General features: G+C 38.2%; 1 protein-coding gene across 4 annotated transcripts in view; it reads left to right on the top strand.

Annotated features, from left to right (window-relative positions):
- The window catches only part of GIGYF2 (GRB10 interacting GYF protein 2), a 175,081-nt gene that overhangs the window by 101,556 nt on the left and 45,780 nt on the right, over window positions 1–27,745 (top strand). For all 4 annotated transcript variants that reach the window (XM_039469653.2, XM_003936725.4, XM_074398847.1 and 1 more), the window contains 6 exons: window positions 14,560–14,726; window positions 17,463–17,554; window positions 19,009–19,116; window positions 20,117–20,217; window positions 24,525–24,625; window positions 26,006–26,167. In XM_039469653.2, the coding sequence (XP_039325587.2) occupies window positions 14,560–14,726; window positions 17,463–17,554; window positions 19,009–19,116; window positions 20,117–20,217; window positions 24,525–24,625; window positions 26,006–26,167 (731 nt within the window). The remainder of the gene's footprint in view (window positions 1–14,559; window positions 14,727–17,462; window positions 17,555–19,008; window positions 19,117–20,116; window positions 20,218–24,524; window positions 24,626–26,005; window positions 26,168–27,745) is intronic.

The raw sequence follows: 27,745 nt of genomic DNA, 5'->3' as shown, positions 1-27,745 counted from the left end.
ATACAAGGCAGAATGTGATGACAAATATGACGGGTATGAGCAAAATGTTTAAGTCTCTTAGCTCTGGCATCTCAGGTGGTTAAGCAGGCAGGTAGCCTACTCAGCCTTCTCTGTGTTTCAGTTTCCCTAATCATGAAAATGTGATGGCGGCAGTAATATTGGAGGACCTTGACTGTTTTTTTCTCCAAGTGGAGTTGATAAAAATGGTGGAGAACCACTAAAAATGTCGGAGAAAAGATAGTACTGTGTTACAGATGAATCCCTTAGAAGATTTGTGTGGTGTCTAAGTTAGATTAGAATGGGTACAGAAAGCTGTCTATAAAGGATATTTGTTGATTCTTCATTTCTGCTTTTGAAATCTGTCCTTTTACCCTGAAATTGGTTGGTCACTTCATATTAGTGTAATTTTAATGATAGCATTTTACTGTGTGCCCACCCCGTGAGCTCTCTCTAGTGAATTAACTCTCCTTCTATTCTCAATTCCCATATCCTGCCTATTCTCCTTCACAGCATTTATTACTACCTGGCATTTTACATATTTGTTTATTGTTTACACTCCAGTAAGATAGGTGAGAGCAGGGCTTGTGTATATGTGTGTTTGTTCTAATCAAATTATATTTTGAGATGATCGTAGCTATATATGTAATTATAAAGAATAATACAGAGAGATTCCATATACCCTTTACACAGTTTTCCCCAGTAGTAACCTCTTGCAAAACTATAGTACAGTAACACAACTGGGACATTCACATTTGTACGGTCAAGATTCAAAACATGGCTGGTTGTGATGGCTCACGCCTATAATCCCAGCACTTTGGGAGCCCTGGGTGCATCATGCTTGAGGCCGGGAGTTCAAGACCAGCCTGGCCAACATGGTGAAACCCCATTTCTACTCAAAATACAAAAATTAGCTGGGTGTGGTGGTGGGTTCCCGTAATCCTAGCTACTCGGGAGGCTGAGGCATGAGAATCTCTTGAACCGGGGAGGCAGAGGTTGTCATGAGCCGAGATTATGCCACTGTACTTTAACCTGAGTGACAGAATGAGACTGTGTCTCCAAAAAAAAGGTTCAGAGTATTTCCTTCTCAACAGAGATTCTTCAGATTGCTCTTCTATAGCCACCTGAGCTTCCTTTCTACCCACACTCCTTTGTTAACCTCTAGTAATGACTGATGTCTGCAATGAGAAATTAGTCTCCATCTCCATCTCTGACAAAATTCCATTTTGTCATTGCAAGAATGGAATGTAGTCATACTTTTGGGGATTGGCTCTATTCACTCAGCATAATGCTCTGGAGATTAATCCAGGTTGTTGCATATATCAGTGGTTTGTGTCTTTTTATTACTGAGTAGTAGTAGTGCATGATATGAATGTTATCGAAGTTTGTTTAACCATTCACTCATTGAAGGACATCTTGGTTGTTTTGGGGCTATAATGGATATAGCTGCTATAAGCATTTATGGACATGTTTTTGAGTGAATGTAGTAAGTGTTCATTCCTCAGGACTAAATGCCCTGGAGTGCAGTTGCTGAGTTGTATGGTAGTTACATGCTTAGTTTTTAAAGTAACTGCCAAACTGTTTTCCAGAGTGGCTGTACCATTTTATATGCCCACCGGCAATGTATGAGCGATCCAGTTTCTCCACATCCTTATCAGCATTTGATGTGGTTGCTATTTTTCTGTTTTAACCATTCTGACAGGTGTGTAGTGCTCTCATTGGGGTTTTAAATTTACATTACATTGCCCTAATGGCTAATGATGTTGAACATCTCTACATGTTGTTACTGGCCATTTGTTTGTCCTCTTCATTCAAGTTTTCCTTCATATTCCATGTCTTTTATATTCTTGTCCTAATTGGATTGTTTGTTTATTTCACTGTTTTTTTTTTTTTTTTTTTTTTTTCATTTTTAGTAGTGTTAAAATAACAAAATTTACCATCTTAGCCATTTTTAAATGTACAGTTCAGTGGTATTAAATACATTTATAATGTTGTGCAGCCATCATCCATCTCCATAATTCTTTCATCTTCCCAAATTGAAACTGTACACATTAAACAATAATTCCTCATTTCCTCCAGTTCCTGATGATTACCATTATACTATCTGTTTCTATGAATTTTACTATTCCAAGTACCTCATATAAGTAGAATCATACAGGCTGGGTGTATGGTGGCTCATGCCTGTAATCCAAACATTTTGGAGGCCAAGGCGGGCGGATCACCTGAGGTTGGGAGTTCAAGACCAGCCTAACATGGTGAAACCCCGTCTTAAAAAAAATAATAAATAAAAGTGGAATCATACAGTATTTGTCTTTTAGCTGCTTTATTTCACTTAGCATAATGCCCTCAAGGTTCATTTGTGTTGTAGCATGTGTCAAAATTTCCTTCCTTTTTAACACTGAATAGTATTCCCCTGTAGGTGTGTAACACATTTTGCTTATCTATTTTATCTATTGATGGACTCCTGAATTGTTTTCATGTTTTAGTTATTGTGAATAACATTGCTATGGGCCAGGCATGGTGGTTTATGTCTGTAATTCTGACCCTTTGGGAGACTGAGATGGGAGCATTGCTTGAGCCCAGGAGTTTGAGAGCAGCATGGGAAACATGGAGAGACCTTGTCTCTATAAAAAAATTTTTTTAATTAATTGGGTTTGTGGTGGTGTGTGCCTGTAGTTTCAGCTACTCAGGAGACTGAAGCAGGAGGATCATTTGAGCCCAGGAGTTGGAGGCTGCAGTGAGCTGTGATAGCACCACTGCACTCCAGCTTGGGTGACAGAGCAAGACCCTGTCTTTAAAATAGTAATAATTATACTGCTTTGAACATGAAGGTACACGTATTTCTTTGAGACACTGTTTTCAATCATTTTGGTTATATGCCAAGAAGCAGAATTGCTTCATCATGTGGTAGTTATAGTTTTAATTTTTTGAGGGGCTACCATACTATTTTCCACAGTGACAGTACCATTTTACATTCCCAAAAACAGTCCAGAAAGGTTTTAATTTCACCTGATTCTCACCAACGCTTTTTTAATAGTAGCCATCCTAATGGGTGTGAGGTGGTATCTCATTGTAGTTTTCATTTGCATTTCCCTAATGATAAGGAATGTTAAGCATCTTTTTATGCGCTCATTAGCCATTTGTATAACTTATTTGGTGAAATGTCTATTCAAGTCCTTTGCCCATTTTTTTTAAAAAATTGTATTGTTAATTTTTTTAATTGCTGAGTTTTAGTTCTCTCTATATATATTCTGAATGCTAATCCCTTATCAGATATATGATTTACAAATATTTTCTCCCAGTCTTTGGGTTGCCTTTTTATACTGCTGATAATGTCTTGTCATGTGCTTTTTTTTTTTTTTTTTTTAAGATTTTTAAGGATACTTTTTTTAAGAAGTCCAATTTGTCTATTTTTGCTTTGTTGCATATGCCTTTGGTGTCATATCCTGGAGATCATTATCATATCCAGTGTTGTGTAAAGCATTTGCCCTGTGTTTTCTTCTGGGCGTTCTACAGTTTTAGGTCTTGCACTTAGATCTTTGATTCATTTTGAGCTTTTGACTGTGTATGTTAGGTAAGAGTCCAGTTTCATTCTTTGTACGTGGATGTCCAATTTTCCAAGTACCATTTGTTAAAAAGACTGTCCTTTCCCCGTTGAATAGTCTTGGCATCCTTTTCAAGATATTTGACCATATACTCAGGTTCATTTTTGGGCCCTTTGTTCTGTTTCATTGGTCTATGTGTTTTTCTTTATATTGGCATTACACTGTTTTGATTACTCTATCTTTGTAGTAAATTTTGAAATCAGGAAATGTGAGTCCTCCAGCTTTGTTTTTCTTTTGACAGGATCTCGCTTTGTTGCCCAGGCTGGAGTGCGGTGGTATGATAATGGCTCACTGTAGCCTTGAATTCCTGGGCTCAAGTGATCCCCACCTCAGCCTCCTTAGTACAGGCACACACCTCCCCAAACTAATTATTTTTCTTTGTTAGAGATAGTCTCAGCTGCAAGCGCTGGCTCATGGCTAGAATCCCATTGCTTTGGGAGGCTGAGGCTGGAGGACTGCTTGAGTCCAGCAGTTTGAGATCAGCCTGGGCAACATAGTGAGACCCTGTCTCTTGCTTTCTTTTTGAAAGAGAGTCTTACTCTGTCACCCACGCTGGAACGCAGTAAGGCAGTCTTGGCTCACTGCAACCTCCCCGTTCTGGGTTCAAGTGATTCTCTTGCTTCAGCCATCCAAGTAGCTGGGATTACAGGCATGAGCCATTGTGCCCAGTCAAGAGATCCCACCCCATATTTAAAAAGAAAAACAGAGACAGAATTCTTGCTATGTTGACCAGGCTGATTATGAATTTTTGGCCGTAAGTAGTACTCCCTGCCTTTCGTCTGCCACTTTTTTTTTTTTTTTAGAAATAAAGCCATTTATCAAGGAAGGCCATGTTGCTTAACTCATGGGGTGGGGGGTTGGGGAGTGAGTTTGGAGGGTGAGGGAGTGAGCGTGGGCTCCCAGCACAGGCAGGGGATGGAGGCAGACTCATTCCTCAGAAAAGCCTGGAGGGTAGAGGGGCCGGGACGGGGAGGAGGTCACTGCTGCTCCAGCACTGACAGGAACTTGCGAATGTCCTGGGCGAGCAGGTCCAGCTCCTCAAAGGCTGCAAAGTGGCCCCCACGAGCCATGTACGAATAGGAGATGAGCTTCGGGTACTTGAGCCTTATCCACTTTTCAGGCGTGTGGATTAACTCAGAAGGGAAGGCAGAGAAGCCAGGGGGATTACAGGTGTGAGCCAGTGTGCCTGGCCAAAAAATTTTATTAATTACATTTTTAAATTGTCATATAAGGGGCTGGGTGTGGTGGCTCACTCCTGTAATCTCAGCACTTTGGGAGGCTGAGGCTAGAGGATCATTTGAGTCCAGGAGTTTGAGACCAGCGTGGGTAACATGGTGAGATCCTGTCTCTACAAATAATCAAAAAATTAATCAGGCATAGTTGTGCACACCTATAGTCCCAGTTACTTGAGAAGCTGAGGCAAGAGAATTGCTAAAACCTAGGAATTTGAGGCTGCAGTGAGCTTTGATTGCACCACAGCACTAAGCTTGAGTAACAGAGACCCTATCTTAAAAAAAAAAAAAGGACATACACATTATATATTTGCTGTGTACAGCATGTTTTTAAATATGCATACATATTATGCATGGCTAAGTCAAGTTAATTAACATGTATACTAATCATATTTTTGTAGTGATAACACTTAAAAATCTTCTTGGCAGTGTTTTTTAAGAATACAATACATTGTATTAGCTATAACCATTGTTGCATGATAGATCTCTTGTTCTTTTTCAAGAAAGAAACATTGTTTTGGCTATTTGAGGTCTTTTGAGACTTCATATGTATTTTAGAATGGGTTTTTCTGTTTCCGCAACAAGTATCATTGGGATTTTTAATAGGGATTACATTTAATCTGTAGATTATTTTGAGTAGTACTGATGTTGTAACAATATTAAGTTTTCCAATCCAAGAACATAGATGTGTTTCCATTTATTTTGGTCTTTAATTCCTTTCAGCAATGTTTTGTAGCTTTACTTGTACAAGACTTTCACATCCTTGAAGTTATTCTTTTTGATGTTATTGTAAGTGGAATTTTTTCTACTTTTCAGATTGTTCATTGTTAGTGTATAGAAATACAACTGATTTTTGTGTGTTGACTTTGTGTCCTGCCACTTTGCTGAATTTATTTTTTACTTCTAACCCGTTTTTAGAAAAATAGAATATAGAATTTTCTACATAAAAGATTATGTCTTCTGTGAACAGACTTGTTCCTAATGTTGTTTTTGTTTATTTTTTTTTTTTCTTTGCCCAGTTGCTCTGGCTAGAACTTTTAGGACAATCTTGATTAGAGAAGTGGTGAAAGTGGGCATCCTTCCCTTGCTCCTGATGTTACAGGAAAAGCTTTCAGTCTTTCGCTATTGAATATGATGTTCACTGTGGGATTTTATTATATTTAGATAGATCTCTCTGTTCTTAGTTTGTTGACCCTTGTGAAAGGGTGATACTACTTCTGTGTTAATTAAGATGACCATCTTTTTTCCCCCCTTATTTTGTTAATACAGTATATTACATGGATCAATTTTCATATATTGATGTCTTGAACCATCCTTGCATTCTAGCAATAAATAAATACAACTTATATTATGGTAATAATCTTTTTAATGTATTTCTGAATTTGCTTTGCTAGTATTTTGTTAAAGATTTTTGCATCAGTGTTCATAAAGGATATTAGTCTATATTTTTCTTTAGAGCGTTTGTCTGACTTTGATATCAGGGTAATTTTGGCTTCGTAGAATTAGTTAGGAAGTATAGACAGTCTTTCTTCCTTTTGAGGTTTTGGGAAGAGTTTGAGCAGGATTATGATTAGTTTTTCCTTAAATGTTTGGTACATTTTCACCAGAGAAGCTCCAGGGCAGGGCTTTTCTTTGTCCAGAGATTTTTGATTACTGATTCTAGATACTAGTCCTTTGATGGATATGTGGTCTGCACATATTTTTTCGTCTGTCTTTATCTTCTCATTTCATTCTTTTATTAGAGTTTTTTACAGAGCAAAAAGTTGTAAATTTTGATGAATCCAATAGATAAATGTTTTTTCTTTTATAGGTTGTTCTTTTTTGTGTTAAGTTTTAAAAACACTGCCTAGCTTTAGATTCCAACAGGTTTTTTTTGTTTTTTGTTTTTGAAAAATTTTAAAGTTTTATATTTTACATTTAAGTTCATGATCCATTTTAAATTAATTTTTATATAAGCCAATTCTTTTTTGCTGTTGTTTTCTAAGTAGATGTCCATCTGCTTCAAGACCAAGAATGTCTTTTCTCTCTCGTTTTCTTTCACCTTTGTCAAAATGCAGTTAAGCATGTTTGTATGGGTCTATTTCTTCGTGCGTCTGTTTCTATTTCTGCCTCTTAATTCTGTCCCATAGATCACTGTCTCTTCCCTCATCAATACTGTGCAGTCTTGATTACTGTAGCTATGTAATAAGTCTTGCAATTGGGTAGACTGATTCTTCCCAGTTTAATTAAAATTTTTTTTTAGCTTTGTACTTCCTTTGCCTTTCCACAGAATTTTTTAGGGTGATCTTGTCTATATTTACTAAAAATCTTTTTGAGATTCTGATAGGAATTATGTTAAACCTCTGTATCAATTTGAGGATAATTGATGTCTTTACCATGTTAGGTTGTTGGTTCATGAACTTGGTGTGTCTGTGTATTTATTTTTATTTTTCATTTATCTCTCTCTCTCTCTCTATATATATATATATATATATATATAATTTTTTTTTTTTTTTTTTTTTTTGAGATGGAGTTTCGCTCGTTACCCAGGCTGGAGTGCAATGGCGCGATCTCAGCTCACCGCAACCTCCGCCTCCTGGGTTCAAGCAATTCTCCTGCCTCAGCCTCCTGAGTAGCTGGGATTACAGGCACGCGCCAACATGCCCAGCTAATTTTTGTATTTTTAGTAGAGACGGGGTTTCGCCATGTTGACCAGGATGGTCTCGATCTCGAAAGTGCTGGGATTACAGGCTTGAGCCACTGCGCCCGGCCTTATTTATATATTTTTTACCACTACTGCACATGTGTAAAGAACTGTGTCTGTGTCTTTAGATCTTTGATTTCTTTCATCAATGTTGCTTAGTTTTCAGCATTCTGTACATGTAGATTTACACCTGAACATCTCCATTTTTTTTTTTTTCAGTGATAGTAAATGTTTGAGCTCATTTATTAGCTTAAGAAGTTCTTTTTGTTTTCTGTTCTTTGGGTAGTTTCCTCTAGATTTTAAATAGATAGTCATATTCATCCATAAATAGGAGTAGCTTTATATCTTCATTTTAAATCTGTATGCATTTTATTTGTTCTTGTTGCCTTATTGTGCATTTCATCACTATATTGAGTGAGAGTGGTGAGAGCAGACATCCTTCCTTTGTTTTCCTGTGTTCTTCTCTTAAAGGGAATACATTCAGTCTTTAATAATTAAATGTAATGTTAGCTGTATTCTTATAGATGTTCTTTATCAAGTTGAGGAAGTACCCCTTCATTCCTGTTTTCTGAGAGTTTTTATTGTGACTAGATGTTGGATTTTGTCAGATGCTTTTTCTGCATCTCTCGATATGATCATGTGATTTTTCTTTAGCCATTTCATATGATGTTTCATTGATTGAAACATTCAGCCATTTCATTGCTTGCTGTTCCAGTATTGAATTAGCTTTGTATCCTTGAAATAAACAACTTGGTCATGATACAAAATCTTTTGTAGATACTGCTGAATTGTATTTGCCAGTACTTTGGTAAAGATTTTTGTATCTGTATTGATGAGGGATGTTGTTTTATAATTTTCCTTTTTGTACTTTTTCTGTGTAGTTTTAGTATCAGTGTAATATTAGCTTCATAAAATGAATGGGAAAGTATGCCTTCCCCTTTTATTTTCTGAAAGAGGTTTTTTAAAATTGGTGTTAATTCTTCTTTAAATGTTTGGTGATGTTCTCCATTGAACCCACCTGAGCCTTCTTTTTTGGAAATTTAAAAATTATATTTTCTGTTTTCTTAATAGTTATAATGTTATTTAAATGATCTATTTTATGTGAGTTGTGATAGTGTGTGTTTTTAAATGAATTGGTCTGTTTTGTCTGAGATATCAAATTTATGTATGTAGAGTTGCTGCAGTATTTTGTTATTCTTTTAATGTCTATAGGTTCTGTAGTGATACTTCATTTCTGATGTTGGAAATGTGTGTATTTCTCTTTTTTTTCTTGTCAGTCATGCTAGAGGTTTCTCAGTTATACTGTTATTTTTTAAAAACCAGCTCTTTGTTTCAGTGCGTTTTCTCTGTTGCACAGAAATAAAGAGCTGCTGTTCTTATTTTCAGTTTTATTGATTTCTACTCGTTCTTTCCTTTTGATCACTTGGGTTTTTTTTGTTCTTTGTGTTTTTTTGTTTGGTTTTAGACATCGTCTTACTCTGTCACCCAGGCTGGAGGACAGGCTCACTGCAACCTTTGCTTTCCAAATTCAAGTGATTCTTGTGCCTCAGCCTCCCAAGTAGCTGGGATTACAGGCACGTGCTACCACACCCAGCCAATTTTTGTATTTTTAGTAGAGATGAGGTTTCTTCACCTTGCACAGACAGGTCTTGAGCGCAGCTGATCCACCTTGGCCTCCCATAGTACTGAGATTACAGGCATGAGCTACCATACCCGGCCTTAATTTGTTCCTTTTCTAGATTTATGAAGTGGGAGCTTAGATTATTGATATGGAACTTTTTCTCTTTTCTAATGGAAGCATTTAATACTATAAATTTATCTCTCAACACTTCTCTAGTTGTATCTTACAAAGTTATATATGTGTATTTTCATTTTTTTCTTTCTTTTTTTGGGACGGAGTCTCACTCTGTTGCCCAGGCTGGAGTGCAATGGCACAATCTTGGCTCAGTGCAATCTCTGCCTTCCAGGTTCAAGCAATTCTCCTGTCTTAGCCTCCCAGGTAGCTGGGACCACAGGCATGTGCCACCATACTCAGCTAATTTTTATGCCTTTGGCAAAGATGAGGTTTCACCATGCTGGACAGGCTGGTCTCGAACTCCTGACCTCAGGTGATCCACCCAGCTCAGCCTGCTAAAGTGCTGGAATTAGAAGTGTGAGCTACTGTGCCTGGCCCGTATTTTTATTTTCATTCAGTTCTGTGTACTTTAATTTCCCTTGAGACTTCCTCTTTTTATTTTGAAGTATATTTTTGGGTTTCTAAGTGTTTGGAAGATTTCCTGTTATTTCTCTTTTATTGATTTCTAGCTTGATTCTTGGTGGTCAAAGAACATATTACACGTGATTTTTTTTTTTTTTTAAATTTCCGTAGGTTTTTGGGGAACAGGTGATAATTTGGTTACATGAATAAGTTATTTAATGGTGATTTGTGATATTTTGGAGCACCTGTTACCTGAGCAGTATACACTGAATATGATGGTAGTTTAAAAAAATTTTTGATTTTTTTTTTTTTGCAAGATATTACCCATTTTCCAGCTTCTACAAAATTATGTAAATTTAGTGTTTAAAATAATATAAACTAGATGCATAGGCTGTACATGGGTAGGTTATACATAGATAATAAAAAGATAATTTTAAAATAACAGTTTAATCACATGCATGCTGCTGAAAATATGGCTAGAAGTATATTTCTGTCACAGCTTGGAGGAATCTTTTTAAATAAGGTTAGCTGGTTGAAATATCAGCTTGCTTTTTTTTTTTTTAAAAAAAAGTTTTAATTGACAAAATTGATATATATTTATGATGTACAACATGAGGCTCTGAAACCTGTATACATTGTGGAATGGTTAAATCAAACTACTTAACATATGCATTACTTCACATACTTACATTCATTTGTGATGAGAACACTTAAAACCTAATCTCTTAGCAATTTTCAAATATACAATACATTGTTATTACCTATAGTCACCATGTTATACAATAGATAACTTGAACTTATTCCTCCTATCTAAAAAGTTTTTTTTTTTTTTTTTTTTTTTCCATTGGGAAGCCAAGGCAGGCAGATTGCCCGAGCTCAGGAGTTTTTTTTTTTTTTTTGAGCTCAGGAGTTCTTTTTTTTTTTTTTAGAAAAAGAATAAGGAAGAGGGAGAGAGAATGGGGGTATTGCTTTATTGCCCGGGCTAGAATGCAATCTAAATATGGGTATGCCTATAATTGTCCTATAATGGAGGCATAAAAGAAAATGAGGGAAGAGAATAACAAACAAGGAGCCAACCAACATTTCGTTTAAACTTCTAAGTTGATATGATGTGGTACTGATAAGAGTGTATATTTTGTGTATTTAAAGTGGAGAGTTCTGTAAATGTTAATTACATTTACTTGTTCCAGATCTGAGTTCAAGTCCTGGATGTCGTTGTTAATTTTCTGTCTCATTGATCTGTCTAATATTAATGTTGCAGTCTCCCACTATTATTGTGTGGGAGTCTAAGTCTCTTTATTAGTCTTGTATGTCTGGGTATTCCTGTATTGGGTGCGTATATATTTAGGATCTTTAGCTCTTCTTGTTGTTGCATTGATCCTTTTATTATTATATAATGTCCTTCTTTGCTTCTTTTGATCTTTGTTGCTTTAACGACTATTTTATCAGAGGCAAAAATTGTAACTTCAGCTTTTTATTTATTTATTTTAGCTCTCTGGTTGGTTGGTAAATCTTTCTCCATCCCTTGTTTTGAGTCTTTGTGTATCCTTAAATGTGAGATGGGTCTGGATGCAGCATACTAATGGGTTTTAGTTTTTTATTCAAATTGGCTGTCTGTCTTTGGATTGGGGGATTTAGTCGATTTAAATTTAGAATTAATAATGACATGTGAGTTTAATACTGCCATTTAATATTAGCTGGCTATTTTGCCCATTAGTTGATGGAAATTCTTCATTTTATTGATGCTCTTTTTAGTATTTTTTTAGTAAGGCTGATACTGTTTGTTCCTTTTTATGTGTAGTGGTTCTTTCAGAAGCTCTTGTAAAGCAGGTCTGGTGGTGATGAAATCTCTGAGTGCTTGTTTATTCAGAAAAAACTTTATTTTTCCTTCACTTATGAAGCTTAGTTTGGCTGGATGTGAAATTCTTGGTTGAAAGTTCTGTTCTTTAAGGATGTTGAATATTGGTCCCACTCTTTTCTGGCTTGTAGGGTTTCTGCTGAGAGATCTGCTGTAAGTCTGATAGGCTTCCATTTGTGGGTAACCTGACCTTTCTCTCTGGCTGCCCTTAGTATTTTCTCCTTCATTTCAACCCTGGTGAATCTGACGATTATGTGCCTTGGAGTTGCTCTTCTTGAGGAATATCTCTGTGGTGTTCTCTGTATTACCTGGAGTTGAATATTATCCTGCCTTACTAGGTTGGGAAAATTTTCCTGAATAATATCCTGAAGCGTATTTTCCAGCTTGGATTCATTCTCTTCGTCACATTCAGGTACACCTATCAAGCGTAGATTAGGTCTTTTCACATAGTCCCATAATTCTTGGAGACTTTGCTCATTCATTTTTATCCTTTTTTCTCTAATCTTGTCTTCTTGTTTTATTTCATTGAGTTGGTCTTCGACCTCTGATATCCTTTCTTCTGCTTGATCAATTCGGCTGTTAAAACTTGTGCATACTTCACGTGGTTCTCGTATTGTGTTTTTCAGCTCCATCAATTCACTTATATTCCTCTCTAAATTGTGTATTCTTGTTAACATTTCATCAAACCTTTTTTTAAAGTTCTTTCTTTAGATTGAGTTAGAACAAGTTCTTTTAATTCACAGAAGTTTCTCATTATCCACATTTTGAAGCCTGCTTCTGTAATTGGAACACACTCGTTCTCCATCAAGCCTTGTTCCGTTGCTGATGAGGAACTGTGATCACCTGCTGAGGGAGAGGCGTTCTGATCTTGGGTATTCTCAGCCTTTTTTGGCTGTTTTCTTCCCTTCGTTATAAATTTATCCATCTGTGGTCTTTGTATTTACCGTCTTTGTAATTGGGTTTCTGAGTGGACGTCCAACTTACTGATTCTCAGCGCCGAAATCTAAGCAACCCACTGCGCCGACCAAATCAGCGGCGTTAAGATTGATGGTGCTTTTCTGACTCTGCACCAAGAACCGACGCTCCGAGGCGCCGGCAAAACCGCCTTGCCGGTCACGAGAGTCGCGCTGGCGACCCGTGGGGCTCCTCCGCTGGGAATCTCCTGGCGCGTGAGCAACAAGAATTCATGTGAAGGTGTGGCGTCCTCTCGTTCTTTGCGCTTTCACTGGGAGCTGCAATCCCGAGCTGCTAGTGATCAGCCATCTTGGATCTCTCTCTGATGTTTGTTTTATTGCCCAAAATATGGTTTATTACTGCTGTATGTTCTGTGGGTAGTTGAAAAGAATTTGTATTTTTCTATATTTGGAATGTTCTGTAAATGTTAGTTCATGTCTGTTGGTTGATCGTGTTGTTGAATTCTTATATGATCTTACAGATTTTCTGCTAGTTGTTCTATCAGTTATTGATGGGGGTGATCACATCTTCAACTTGCAGATTTGTCTGTTTCTTTTTTTGTTGTTCTATCAGATCTTGCTTTGTATATTTTGGAGCTTTGTTGTTTGGCACTTACATATTACAATTGCTGTATCCTCTAGGTGTAGAAGATCCTTTATTATTACATCTCTCTGATAATTTTCTTTGCTCTGAAGTCAACTTTATCGGACACAAATATTAAGCTCTATATATATTTAGCTATACTTGTGTTTGATAAACTTGACTTCAGAGCAGAGAAAATAATCAGTTGTTTAAATTAAGTGAATAAAGTATCAGCTAATATTAAAAATATCAGTTAATAAATATCAAGTTAATATTTGCATGATATGTCTTTTTCTGTCCCCAATCTGCCTACTTTGTTATATTTTGAGTGACTTTCTTGTAGCTAGCATATAATTAGGTCATGTTTCTGGTTGCTGGCTTCTTCATCTCCAAATCTGGGATATATGCGATAAAAAGAAAAACCAGGGAATTCACAATCATGTCATCACTGAGACCCCTAGTCAGTCTACCTTCTTCTCACCACCTTTCAGTGTTGTTTTCTATATTAATACAATGTCCAGGGTTTCTAGTTGTAGTTAGCAGGAGGAATAGGGAAAAGTACATCTAATTCATCTTCCTGAGGTGGAAGTTCCAGGGCCTTGCTTTATTTATTGCTATATCCCTACTGTCTACATCAGATATCATCAATGTTCAGTAAATATCTGTTGAATGAATTAGTGATTTTTTTATCAGAGTGAATTTGTATGTTAATTTTATGTATGTAAAATACTTGTTTCTTACTGTAAAACATTTAGAGAATATTAGTTTTTTCCCTCTACCAAGGTCAGATTTAGTCTTACCTGAGTGCATTATAATTTTTCTTAATTTGATGGTTGTTTGCATTTTGCCCCACTTTCACTAATCTATGGCAGAAAATGAAAATTAGAGACTGTTTTCAGCCCTGCATGTTTATGTTCTCTATGCCTAAATGATACAAAGTCCAATAAATACTTAACTCCAATTGTATTATACTTTCCTGACAAGTGAATTGTAGAGATTGAAATAGAGACAGTTATGCTCCTTATAATAATTGAAGTACTGCTGATAATTTGGGATGTATTAACACAGGCTTTGTTTTAAAATTGTTTTATTGGTTAGAAGTCTGTTAGCTACCTTTAGAGGTGAATTAAATTAGATCAGGCGTCCCCAAACTACGGCCTGCGGGCCGCATTCGGCCCCCTGAGGCCATTTATCCGGCCCCCCACCGCAGTTCATGAAGGGGCACCTCTTTCATTGGTGGTCAGTGAGAGGAGCACAGTATGTGGCGGCCTTCCAACGGTCTGAGGGACAGTGAACTGGCCCCCTGTGTAAAAAGTTTGGGGACGCCTGAATTAGATAGTATACAACATTTTGACAGATGCCACCTGGATGAGGATCAGGTGCAGGAAATATTTGTTTCTCTTTGAGCCTGAGAGATTTCTTATTGTCCTGTTTAATTGATGCTATTATAGGTCCCTTCAATAATCAGGAGATGGCAGAATGGTTTCAGGCGGGCTATTTTACTATGTCTTTATTGGTGAAGAGGGCATGTGATGAAAGCTTCCAACCTCTTGGCGATATCATGAAAATGTGGGGAAGGGTTCCCTTTTCTCCAGGTCCAGCTCCTCCTCCTCATATGGTAAGTACCTTCTACTTCACCTGGAATGCATATTAGACACAGATGCGCTTGATTCTCTTTGAAAACACAACCCAAATATGTCATCTAATGAAGGAATTGTAGTTCTTTGAAATTAATGGAAATGGAAAGAGGAAGTCTGAATGGAAGACTGAATACTTAACTGTAATGATCTTTTCAAAACCCAAATAACCTGTGCCCGTCCTCTTCATGCCCAACCTCCTCCCCAACAGTGAAACAGAACCCTTCAGTAGCATTCCAGCAGATGCAGAATGAAGACCAGCATCTTATCCTGGCCTGCCTACCAGGTCCTGCAGTGCCTAGCACCTTATCTTTCTAAGCTCATTTCAGAGATTTTACCTTTATCTGCTAGGCTTCAACACAGTTGACCTTTTTGACTTTCTTACTAACTCTAGTTAGAATAAACATTCTTCTGTGTTCCACTTCGTTTTGCTCTTGCCTTCTCACTCATAATGTTTCTTGAGGTTCGCTTTAAAACAAATGTTACCAGTGCTTCAAAATATTTTGAGGACTTAAAAAAATTAGTTACTGGTATTTTAATTAAAAAATGGAACCAGGCACATTGGCTCATTTCTGTAACCCAGTGTGGGAGGGATTTGGGAAGCCAGAGTTAGAAGATTGCTTGAGCCCAGGAGTTGCAGACCACCCTGAGCAATGAAGTGAAACCCTGTCTTTACAAATAGTAGAAGTAGTAATAATAATAAGTAAATAAACTAGCCAGGTGTGGTGGCAAGCAGTGGCAGAGGTGGGATGATCACTTGAGCCTAGCAAGTTGAGGCTGCAGTGGACTATGACTACGCCATTGCACTGCAGTTTGGGCAACAGAGTGAGACCCTATCTCAAAAATAATAATAAAAGGACCGTAATGCTAGTGATCTCCCTAGGGTTCTGACACTGGGGTACTATTGGCAGAGACAGCCTTCTTCCTCTTGCAACTGCTCATGGCCTCTCCCAGTAGTGTTCCTTTTGGAGGTCTCTCACCTACCTCACTATTTCTTCTCCAGGTTGAACTGTCTGGTAGTGGGCTATAATTAAAAGTTACCATAAATGTTTTTTTTTTTTTTTTTTTTTTTAAAAGATGGGGTCTCACCGTGTTGCCCAGGCCAGTCTCGAACTCCTGGGCTCAGGCAGTCCTCCCATCTTGGCCTTCTTGCTGGATTACAGGCATGAGCCCCTGTACCCAGCCCATAAATCTTTAGTGTGAACACCGCATTTCTACAGTAAAATCACCATTGATTTATTCATCAATTGTATATTGAGGGCCTTTGCCGGACCTCATGGTAGGTTCTTATGAGATGAAGATGAGCAAGACCTAGCCCCTGTAGTCAAGGGAGTCTGTAGGTGAGGAAAGTGGCTTTTTTTCCATTTTATTTCTTTTAAATGTTGGTTTTAACCCAGTAACTGATTTTATAGTTCACTAATATGTTGAGACCTTTAGTTTGTAGAGAGCAGTGGTCTAGACTGGAAGATTCCTGGGTGAGAGGAATTATTTCTCACACCATCCTAGTTGTTTTACGTTGCAAGAAAAATTATACTGTGTATTGCAGCATATAAAGTTAACTTATATATCAAATTTAAGCCTTATTTCCCTTTTCTGAAATTAAGATTGGTTTTGATCTTACACATCTCAGAGGCTAAAAGCTTATCTCTTGGATCTTGGCATGCTTGCAGTAGTCCAGGTTCCAGTTAGAGGAGCTGAGACTCAGTCATACCTGCATAGGAGGGAAACTGTGAAAAGCCCTCCTTCCTGTCAGTTATTGTCTTTTCCCTAAATATTGTTGATAAGAAGAGAGCTCCCCTTCATAATGAATGTATACCTTGAAACCTAGTTTTTCATGTAGACATTTTAGATGGATCTAAAGTAATAGCTTTCCTTCAATATTGAACAAGCAAGAAAAATGTCTCTGAATTTCAGGTAATCTCTACCCCAAGAAATTGTATATCAGATGCCATATTTCAAACTATAATCAATATATGATAAAGGCATAAACTCATGATTTACCTGTTTAGTCTGTCATACTTACACTTTTACATGTTATGTTATACTTCACTTTTCTTTCTCCTAATTTTAACTTTTCATAATTAAAATTCCAGTCCTATTATTTCACATATAAGCCAAAAAATTGGTTTGATTTTACCACAGCGTATTTTTTCTAACTCATGATGTATTAATAGTGATGGAAACACTTTATATGGGGGGAGAGTTATAGTTTTCAAGTTCTTTTTATTCTTAACATCTTTAAGAGATATACTGGCTCCCTGCATTCTTTACGTACCATTATAAAATTCCACTATAACATTTCCTTTGACCTTTGGATAACTTTGCATTTTTCTGTATTATGTCCAGTTTCTCTAATTTCTGCATGATCTCCAAATTTACAAATCCACTTTTAAGATTGAGAGAAGTATACAGTCTTTCAGTTACAGTAATAACTGGAGTACAGTTGAACATTCAGCTTTAGAGGCAAGATTGGAGAATGGCAGCTGAAATCAGGACCCTTTCTCACCTTAGGGAATCTTTTATAATATTGACACCACTGTTTCCACTAGATTGCATTGTTTAGTTTTCAAAGACGCCTGAGTTTTTAGTCAAGTGTTTGGGTAAAAAGGAGGCAGAAGTTTTAGATTCATTTCGATTTCAGATACGTGTACTATGTGGCTTTTAGGTTCTTTGCAGTTTATTTAATGGTATTTATTTCCTCACCACCTCATTCCCAGGGAGAGCTGGACCAGGAACGACTGACCAGGCAGCAAGAACTCACAGCCTTATACCAGATGCAGCACCTGCAGTACCAGCAGTTCTTAATACAGTAAGAATAGTAATGCAGTAGGATGTAGTGCAGCGTGAAAAGGGACTTCAAATAGAATCTGCTGTCAAGTCTCACCTTTGACAAGAGCTAAAGACTTATATGTCACTTCAGTCGCCCAGCTAGTGGTGTCTTACCACTATATATTCTAATTTTAGTCTTGTCTTTTATATATTTATGTATGTATGTATTTTTGAGACAGAGTCTCACTCTGTCATCCAGGCTGGAGTGCAGTAGTGTGATCTCGGCTCATTGCACCCTCCACCTCCCGGGTTCAAGTGATTCTCATGCCTCAGCTGCCTGAGTATTTGGGAGTACAGGCATGTGCCACCACGCCCAGCCTATTTTTGTATTTTTAGTAGAGATGGGGTTTCACTGTGTTGGTGAGGCTGGCCTCAAACTCCCAGCCTCAAGTGATCTGCCTGCCTCACCTTCCGAAGTGCTGGGATTACAGGTGTGAGCCACCGTGCCCACCTTATCTTAGTTTTAAATACCAGAAGTTTAGATGATGACATGTAACTTTAATTTTGTAAGCTCTTTAGTTTCTAAGTACCTCCCTAGTGGCTCGGCTTTGAATGCCACCGTGGAGTGGAGGAGTGGGGGTTGGTGGGAGTGTGGGGAAGCCGTAAGTAAGAGAGAAGGAAAGAAAAAGTTAAAATTTTTTTTAGGAGCGGTGTGGAATGATGGCAAAGTCAGTCAGATTTTGTTTTCTCTCTTTCGTAGAAGAAATAAAATTCATTGTCGTGTAGTGCAGAGGTTGGCAAAGTCTGGCCTTTGGGCCAAATCTGGCCTGCTCTCTATTTTTATAAGCAAAGTGTTACTGAAACAGACACACCTGTTTGTTTGTAGGTTGTATATTAACTACTTTTGCCTTAAGATGGAATTGAGTAGTTGGAACGGAGAGTATATGACCTGCAGAGATGAAACTATTTACTCTCTGGCCCTTTACAAAAGTGTGTCTAACCCTGATCTAGTAAAGAAAAATTACCTAAATTTCTCCAAGTTAAAGAATATTAGTGTATGAATTTTTGTAGAACTGTTATATTTTTTACAAAGGATGCTTCATAAGGAAAAAGCTACTAGTTTGAATCTGTTTTATTTTTCATTTGTTTTCTGATAAAAGGTTAGTTATCGTCTTGGGAGTTTACCAGTTTTTAACATTTGTGATTTTAAAAATATTTTTTCTAAACAGACCACTTTCCACTGAACTGTGAATTTTTTTTCTGTCCTCTTTCACTCAGAAACATGTCATCTATGATGAGTTCAGATCTTCCCAGAATGAAGCATAGAATTTTCTATATGTCTGCTATCATAATGAAGAATTATTAAATATATCTGATAGCCATTTCTAATAGTGTTTCCTGAGAGGCTTTGAATTGAACTTTGACTTTCAACATCTCAATCATGTGAACTAAATGTGGATTGACAGGTTATACTTTTTTTTCACTTCTTTGAAGACAACAATATGCACAGGTTTTGGCCCAACAGCAGAAAGCAGCCCTGTCATCCCAGCAGCAGCAGCAGTTGGCCCTTCTTCTTCAACAGTTTCAGGCCCTGAAGATGAGGTTGGTGGTCATTCCATTATGTATCATATTGGGTGCATGTGTTGTGGAAGAAAGGAGAAATTGTGGTTTAGTGTCTGATTTCTGGTACCAAACATAGCCTATACCTGCATGTTGTATGTAAAAACTATATATAATTTTTTAAAAATAATATTTCAGGTAGAGATAAATGTTTATTTGGTCTTTTACTCATAAAGGATAAATTTTGATTAATCAAAAGAGCAAAGAACAATGAAAACACTTAAGAAGCAGTGTCATCTTATGGAAGCTGCAACATAAAACTGTGGCCTAGGATTTTAATTTCACTTTTATCCATAGTATCTCAAGAAAGTATTAGCCACACCACCCAAGGTTATAATTTTCTAGAACCCAAAAGCCATTAAAGTAGGTCTAAAGAAAACGAAATTTTGATAGAAGTCTAGAATAAATTTCTGCTGTTGCAGATTATCATTCAGAGTAATATTTCTCCTGCAAGTATCAGTCACTACTCTCACAAACCTTACTGTCTCATTCAGCCAAAACTGTTTCTATTTCTTTTGTGCCTTAACCCATCCTGTGATGGAGGCAGTTTGGGTAGTAGGAGCTCCACTTTATAGACGGGCAAACTGGGACTCTGAGAGACTAAAGGACTTGATTAATGTAACACACAAGAAACTGGAGAGAAAAAAGTAAAATGCAGGCCTTTAATCTTAAAGTGCATTGACTTTTTCATTGTAACGTGCTGTCTCTGTGACTTCTATTGAGATGATCTGGGTTTTTTAAGACAGTAAGTATATCCATCATTTAGAAGTCAATTCTCTGTTACCATAGAGGATTCCAGAAGTGTGATCATTGTGCGCTTCTCTTCCACTCCAAACTGCTTTGGTAGTGTTAGGTTTTAGTAAAACAGTGAAGGTGTTTTCTAGCCAAATAACCTGGAGAACCTACAAATAATCTAGAAATTCCTCTTTATCTTTTTTTGCAAATGATAAGAACAAGTTAATTTTTTATTTCCCTTTTGCAGAATATCTGATCAGAACATCATTCCCTCAGTACCTAGGTCTGTGTCGGTGCCAGATACTGGCTCTATCTGGGAGCTTCAGCCAACAGCTTCACAGGCTACAGGTAAACACTTGGACTGATCTTTAGTACCACTTTACAGATTTAGAGTCTAATACTAATTTTACAGTTCAGCTCTTAAAAAATATATTAGGTTTCTAGATCCACTTTGTATTGATATTAACAAAAAGGTTTGTGTTTTACTAGATCCAAGCAATATTGAAGGTATTACTGAAAATATAGTTTTTTTTTTTTTTTTTTTTTTTTTGAGACGGAGTTTCGCTCTTGTTACCCAGGCTGGAGTGCAATGGCGCGATCTCGGCTCACCGCAACCTCCGCCTCCTGGGCTCAGGCAATTCTCCTGCCTCAGCCTCCTAAGTAGCTGGGATTACAGGCATGCGCCACCACGCCCAGCTAGTTTTTTTGTATTTTTAGTAGAGACGAGGTTTCACCATGTTGACCAGGATGGTCTCGATCTTTCGACCTCGTGATCCACCCGCCTCGGCCTCCCAAAGTGCTGGGATTACAGGCTTGAGCCACCGCGCCCGGCCTGAAAATATAGTTTTAAGGATTTGTTTGAAATTATTTAGTGGATTGTTTTGTTTTTTGAGTCAGCATCTCTTTTATGTTGATCCGATCAGTGTGGAAAAATCATTTAAATTATTTTTTATCTCTACAGCCAGATGGGAAAAAAAAGCATACATAAAAACATAAGTAACAGTGATCTATTCTTTTGAGTTAAGAATTAATACCAGCTAGGCATGGTGGTGTGTGCCTGTAGTGCTAGCTACTCAGGAGGCTGATGTGGGAGGATTGCATGAGCCCAGGAGTTCCACGCTCCAGTGAGCTATGATCATGATAAGACACTTTAGCCTGGGCAACAGAGCCAGACTCTTGTCTCTAAGAAAAAAAGAAGAGAGAGAGAGGCTGGGCAGAGTGGCTCACACCTGTTATCCCAGCACTTTGGGAGGCCAAGGCAGGCAGATCACCTGAGGTCAGGAGTTTGAGACCATCCTGACCAACATTGAGAAACCCCATCTCTACTAAACATACAAAATTAGCCAGGCATGATGGCACATGCCTGTAATCCCAGCTACTTGGAAGACTGAGGCAGGAGACTGGCTTGAACCCAAGAGATGGAGGTTATGGTGAACCAAGATCACGCCACTGCACTCCAGCCTGGGCAACAAGAGCGAAACTCTATCTCAAAAAGGAAAAAAAAAAATAATTCATGCAACGAATACTATAGAAATCCAGAAATTTTGGGAAAAGAAAAACTTGCTATGAAGTGAGCGCCTTTTCTCATTTTTATCTTTTTACATCAAATTAGAAAACTTGGTGTTGAGTTTTTTTTAAGTCTTGGTATTGGTGGAGCACCTCTGTTTCGTTTCTTTTCTTTTCTTTTCTTTCTCCCCTTCCCCTTCCCCTTCCCCTTCCCCTTCCCCTTCCCCTTCCCCTTCCCCTTCCCCTTCCCTTCTTCTTCCCTTTTTTCTTTTCTTTTCTTTTCTTCTTTTTTTTTTTTTTTTTTTTCCTGAGGCAGACTCTTGCACTGTCACCTAGGCTGCAGTGCAGTGATGTGATCTCGGCTCACTGCAACCCCCACCTCTTGGGTTCAAGCGATTCTCCTGCCTCAGCCTCTGAAGTAGCTGGGGTTACCTATAGGCACATGCCATCACACCCGGCTGCTTTTTGTTTTTTTGTTTTGTTTTGTTTTGTTTTTTGAGACGGAGTTTCGCTCTTGTTACCCAGTGCAATGGCGTGATCTCGGCTCACTGCAACCTCCACCTCCTGGGTTCAGGCAATTCTCCTCCCTCAGCCTCCTGAGTGGCTGGGATTACTGGCACGCACCACCATGCCCAGCTAATTTTTTGTATTTTTAGTAGAGATGGGATTTCACCATGATGACCAGGCTGGTCTTAAAGTGACCTCAAGTGATCCACCCGCCTTGACCTCTCAAAGTGCTGAGATGACAAGTGTGAGCCACCGTGCCCAGCCAAGCACCTCTGTTTCTTCAGGTCTAAATACCTGCAGAGGTGGATAGTTTGATCCATGGTTAGTCCTTTCAAGAAATCATAGTTGGTATTGAGATCCCCAAGAACTATATGCCTTGATGGAGTTTGTCTAGAGCTGTTGAGCCATTCAGGTCATGCCTCTGTTGTTTACATTGACCTTGCAGATTATGGCAGAAGGATGGTTGCTCATGAACTTGCCATGCTGTTTGTACCTTATTTTCTCTTGGTAGCCATTTATAGTTAGAATATTAAGAATACAGGTTGAGCACCATTCCCTAATCCAAAAGTCCACAATCCAAAATGCTCCAAAATCTAAAACTTTTTGAGCACTGGCATGATTTCACGAGTGGAAGTTTTATTTTGTTTTGTTTTTGTTTTTGAGGCAGAGTCTCACTCTGTTGCCCAGGCTGGAGTCCAGTCGCACATTTTCAGCTCACCGCAACCTCTGCCTCCTGGGTTCAGGAGATTTTCCTGCCTCAGCCTCTCGAGTAGCTGGGATCACAGGTGCCCACCACCATGCCTAATTTTTGTATTTTAGAAGAGATGGGGTTTCACCACATTGGCCAGGCTGGTCTCAAACTCCTGGCCTCAAGTGGTCTGCCTGCCTTGGCCTCCCAAAGTGCTAGGATTACAGGCACAAGACATGGCACCCAGCCGACGAGTGGACAATTTTACACATAAATACTTAACACAAACATTTTGTTTATGCCCCAAATTTAAAAGGTTGCATAGGTCAGGTGCAGTGGTTCACACCTGTAATCGCAGCACTTTGGGAGGCTGAGGCAGGTGGATCATAAGGTCAGGAGTTCAAGACCAGTCTGACCAACATAGTGAAACCCTGTCTCTACTAAAAATACAAAAATGAGCTGGGTGTGGTGGCACGTGCCTGTTACCCCAGCTACTCAGGAGGCTGAGGCAGGAGAATTGCTTAAACCTGGGAGGCAGAGATTGTAGTGAGCTGAGATTGTGGCACTCTACTCCAGCCTGGGTGACAGAGTAAGATTCCATCTCCAAAAAAGAAAGTTACATAAAAGTACCATCAGGCTATAGGCTATGTCTGTAAAGTGTTTATGAAAGATTAATGAATTTTTTGTTTAAACTTGGATCCCATCCCAAAGATAGCTCATTATGTATTTGCAGATACTTTAAAATCTGAAAAAAAAAATCCAAAATTGGAAATGGCTTTTGGTCTCAAGGCATTTTGGATAATGGATACTCAACCTGCATTCACCAATGCTTTGGAAACTTTTAAATACTCTATTAAACAATTTATTTCTTTGGGTTTCTATGCAGTCAAAGTCCTTTACAAATAGTCTGGTTTTATACAGGCAATATTCGATAGTTTATAAATAGACTATGAAGGCCGGGCACGATGGCTCAAGCCTGTAATCCCAGCACTTTGGGAGGCTGAGGCGGGTGGATCACGAGGTCAAGAGATCAAGACCATCCTGGTCAACATGGTGAAACCCCATCTCTACTAAAAATACAAAACATTAGCTGGGCATGGTGGCGTATGCCTGTAATCCCAGCTACTCAGGAGGCTGAGGCAGGAGAATTGCGTGAACCTGGGAGGCGGAGATTGCAGTGAGCCAAGATCACGCCATTGCACTCCAGCCTGGGTAACAAGAGTGAAACTCCGTCTCAAAATAAATAAATAAATAAATAGACTATGATAGGAGTATAGAAAATAGAGAATGCTGAAAAGTGATACCAGCAAACTTCACTGGCAATATGAAAATGAACTCAGAAGCCATTATCTGTTTACTTCCAAATGTGATCTTGCAGTGCCTTTCAGGTTAGCAGGACCAGATCTCATTTGTGAGACCTGCCTCTTTCCAGAGGCCTCTGCAGCTCCAGCTGTAATGCTTACTTGCAATCTGTCTTCATTGAGATGACATTCACTTAACACAAAATTAACCATTTTTTTTTCAAGTGAACAGTTCGGTGCCATTCACAATGTTGTGTAACCACCTACTTCTTTCTAGTTGGTGTGCAGTAAGAGGCTGAATGGTTATTGGAAATCTGTGGGCTTTGGAATGTAATACATTTAAATCCTGACGTGGCCGCATGCTTGCCATGTGTCCTTGGGAATGTTAGAAACTACTTCTGACTTAATATGGCTTTGTGAGGATGAGTTTAATTTTGTAATAAAGGTCTGGTACTTCACATCATTCTAGATGTGTTAAAGGAAATTCATAGAAGCTAGAGTCCATTCACAGTTCAGTCTACTTAGAAGCAAAACAGATTGTTTGGTGGAGCTCATTTAGGCACAGGGAAGCAGCTTTTTTCTTGATTCCTACGGATATGTTACCATGTGTGTAAGCTCTGTCATCCCTATTTCTTTCTTTTGTTGTATTACAGTTTGGGAAGGTGGCAGTGTATGGGATCTTCCTCTGGACACCACGACACCAGGCCCTGCCCTGGAACAACTTCAGCAGCTAGAGAAGGCCAAAGCTGCAAAGGTCTGAAACTCATTCTTCTACAGCAGTGGATTGCCATCTTGCTGCAGGACATACACATTGCTGTTTATTCATCTCTCTAGTTAGCTAGCTGTACTTTTTACTTTCACTTTACTGCTGCTTAGCTGGTATAAGTACATTTGTATTGTATCTTTATTGTACCCTCTTCTCCCAAAAAAATTTCAAAACAGAATTTAAATTACTATGTTTGGATTGGTTAGTTGGCATATTGATGATTATAGGCACAAATATATTTTAGTTATATTATTTATGGTATGAACATTTGTTATAAATAAGACTGTGAGAAAATATCCACTACCTATGGATGAGACTCCTGATATGTGGCTTGAGTTCTCCCATTGAATCTTTTTTTTTTTTTTTTTTTTTTTTTTGAGACGGAGTTTCGCTCTTGTTACCCAGGCTGGAGTGCAGTGGCGTGATCTCGGCTCACCGCAACCTCCGCCTCCTGAGTTCAGGCAATTCTCCTACCTCAGCCTCCTGAGTAGCTGGGATTACAGGCACGTGCCACCATGCCCAGCTAATTTTTTTTTGTATTTTTAGTAGAGACGGGGTTTCACCATGTTGACCAGGATGGTCTCGATCTCTCGACCTCGTGATCCACCCGCCTCGGCCTCCCAAAGTGCTGGGATTACAGGCTTGAGCCACTGCGCCCGGCCCATTGAATCTTTATAGTGGTGTTTGTTTATGTTTCTTAGTATCCTCAGGCATACCAGCCAAAAAGCCCAGCAGAAATATTAGATCGTGAGTTCCATTCAGTTTTTGGAAGAGCTAAATCTTAAATTTTGGTTTAGTACTTGCCAGAAAAGAATGTCTACATCAGTTACTTAATATCATTGTAATGATTTTAGGTTCTCATGCCTACAAGAGAGTGTTGTTATTGTTTTAGACTCAATGCAGTCTTACCCCTGAGAGTGTGACAGTCTCCTTAGAGTGCCCAGAATGTGGAAAGGTTCATTCAACATTGCTATTAAAACATTATAGCCACACTGTTAAATGTTCAATCAGAAAATTCTCTGTGGTATAATGGTAATGTGGAATGTGGAGGCAAGTACAGGTGGGAGGAAAGTGTATTCAGTTGCGATGAGCATAAAATTCTTCTAATTACTGTGATATGTCACAGCTTAGAGTTCTTACAGTGTGTTCATGTTGTAGCATATATCAGAATTTCCTTCCTTTTAAAGGTTGAATAATATTAATATTCCATTGTATGTGTATACCATATTTTGTTTGTCTGTTGATCTGTTGATTACTCAGTTGCAGTACAGTACAAGTAACTGATTGAATGGATAATACTAGTCAGTCCTTTGGGAGTGTTCTTGTGCTTCGTTTCCATTTTCTAAGAGTACTCTTGTGTCATCACAGCTAGAGCAAGAGAGGAGAGAGGCAGAAATGAGGGCAAAACGGGAGGAGGAAGAGCGAAAGAGGCAAGAAGAACTCCGAAGACAACAAGAGGAAATTCTTCGGCGACAGCAGGAAGAGGAAAGGAAAAGGCGAGAGGAAGAAGAACTTGCTCGAAGGAAACAGGTATATCTCTGGGAACTCTGACCGTAGGATAGTGCTTGATGAAGTCCACAGGATTGGGGTTAGAACCTTAGAAGACTCATTCACCTTGAAAAGAATCTCTGTTTTCCACCAACACCCACTTAGGGATATTCTTCAGTCCTAGTAAACCACTGGGTTTTATTTTCTTTGCATATTTCCTAGAGTTTTATAAACAAGTTAGATTTCAGAAGTTCTGTCCTTGTGGCTAAAAACAATGAGAAAAGTAACTGATGTGCAGCATTAAATGTCAAATTCTGAAAGCCACATGGACTTTAAGAAAATTGTCCTAACATATACATAAAATTTACCATTTTAAATATACTTTCAGTGGTGTGAAGCATATTCATTCACATTGCTGTGCAGCCCTCACAAACATGTCTAGAACTTCTCCAACTTTGCATACTGAAACTGCATACCCATTAAACAAAGAGCCCCACTCCCTCCATCCCATAGCTCCTAGTAACCACCATTCTTCTTTCTGTATCTGTGAATTTAAACTAATTCAATTCCTTATGTAAGTAGAATTATACAATGTTTGTCCTTTTGTGATGGGCTTCTTTCATTTAAGTTTTATTCATGTTGTAGCATGTATCAGAATTTCCTTTGTGAAGTTTGAATAATATTACATTGTGTGTTTATCCATTCCTATTTTGTTTATCCATTTCTTTGTTGATGGACATTTGGATGACTTCCACGTTTTGGCTCTTGTTAATAATGCTGCTGTAAACATGGGTATGTAGATACCTGTTTGAGTCCTTGCTTTCAACTCAAATTTTGTGTATACACCTAGAAGTGGAATTGCTGGATCATATGGTAATTCTCTTATTTTTTTGAGGAACTGCCAGATTGTTTCCAACAGCAGCTACTCCACTTTACATTCCTGCTGGCAATGCACAGCCGGTTTAGTGTCTCCAGTTCTCACCAACACTTTTTTGTTGTTGTCGTTGTTTGTTTTTGTTTATTTCTCTTTGATAATGGTTGTTTAAATGGGTGTGAAGTGGTATTTCATTGTAGTTTTGATTTCCATTGCCTTAATGATTAGTGTTGTTGAGCATCTTTTCACATGCTTATTGACCATTCAGACATACTTTTAAAAAGTATCTTTGACTAAGACCTCTGCCTTCTCTTTATTCTTTCCCTTAATGAATCTCTTCTATTTTAATGACTAGTGTTTCGAAATAGGGAGCAAAAAAAAAAAAAAAAATTCTGCATGTGTATTTGCTTTATAACATTTTCTACTATATAGCTGAGCAAAAACCAGAAAGATAAGACAAATTTTATTTTTCCCCTAGAAAATAGGTTTTCATTTGAAGAAATTTAGACAAATCGTCTAGCAGTAATTTCAAATATAGCCATGTTTGTGTATGGTATGGGATGAGGGTCTGATTTCATTCTTCTGCCTATGGATATCCAGTTTTCTCACCACAATTTATTAAAGAGACTAATCTTGCCCCATTTTTTCCATTGTGTGTTTCAGGCATCTATGTGAAAAATCAATTGAGTGTAAATGTGTGGATTTATTTCTGGGCTTTCTATTCTCTCTTTGCTTTCTTCTTCTTT

The sequence above is a fragment of the Saimiri boliviensis genome, chromosome 5, assembly GCF_048565385.1.
Source record: "Saimiri boliviensis isolate mSaiBol1 chromosome 5, mSaiBol1.pri, whole genome shotgun sequence".
Taxonomy (NCBI): Eukaryota; Metazoa; Chordata; class Mammalia; order Primates; family Cebidae; genus Saimiri; species Saimiri boliviensis.
Note: the sequence above shows the minus strand (reverse complement) of the source record. Positions and strands in the feature narration are given on the sequence as shown.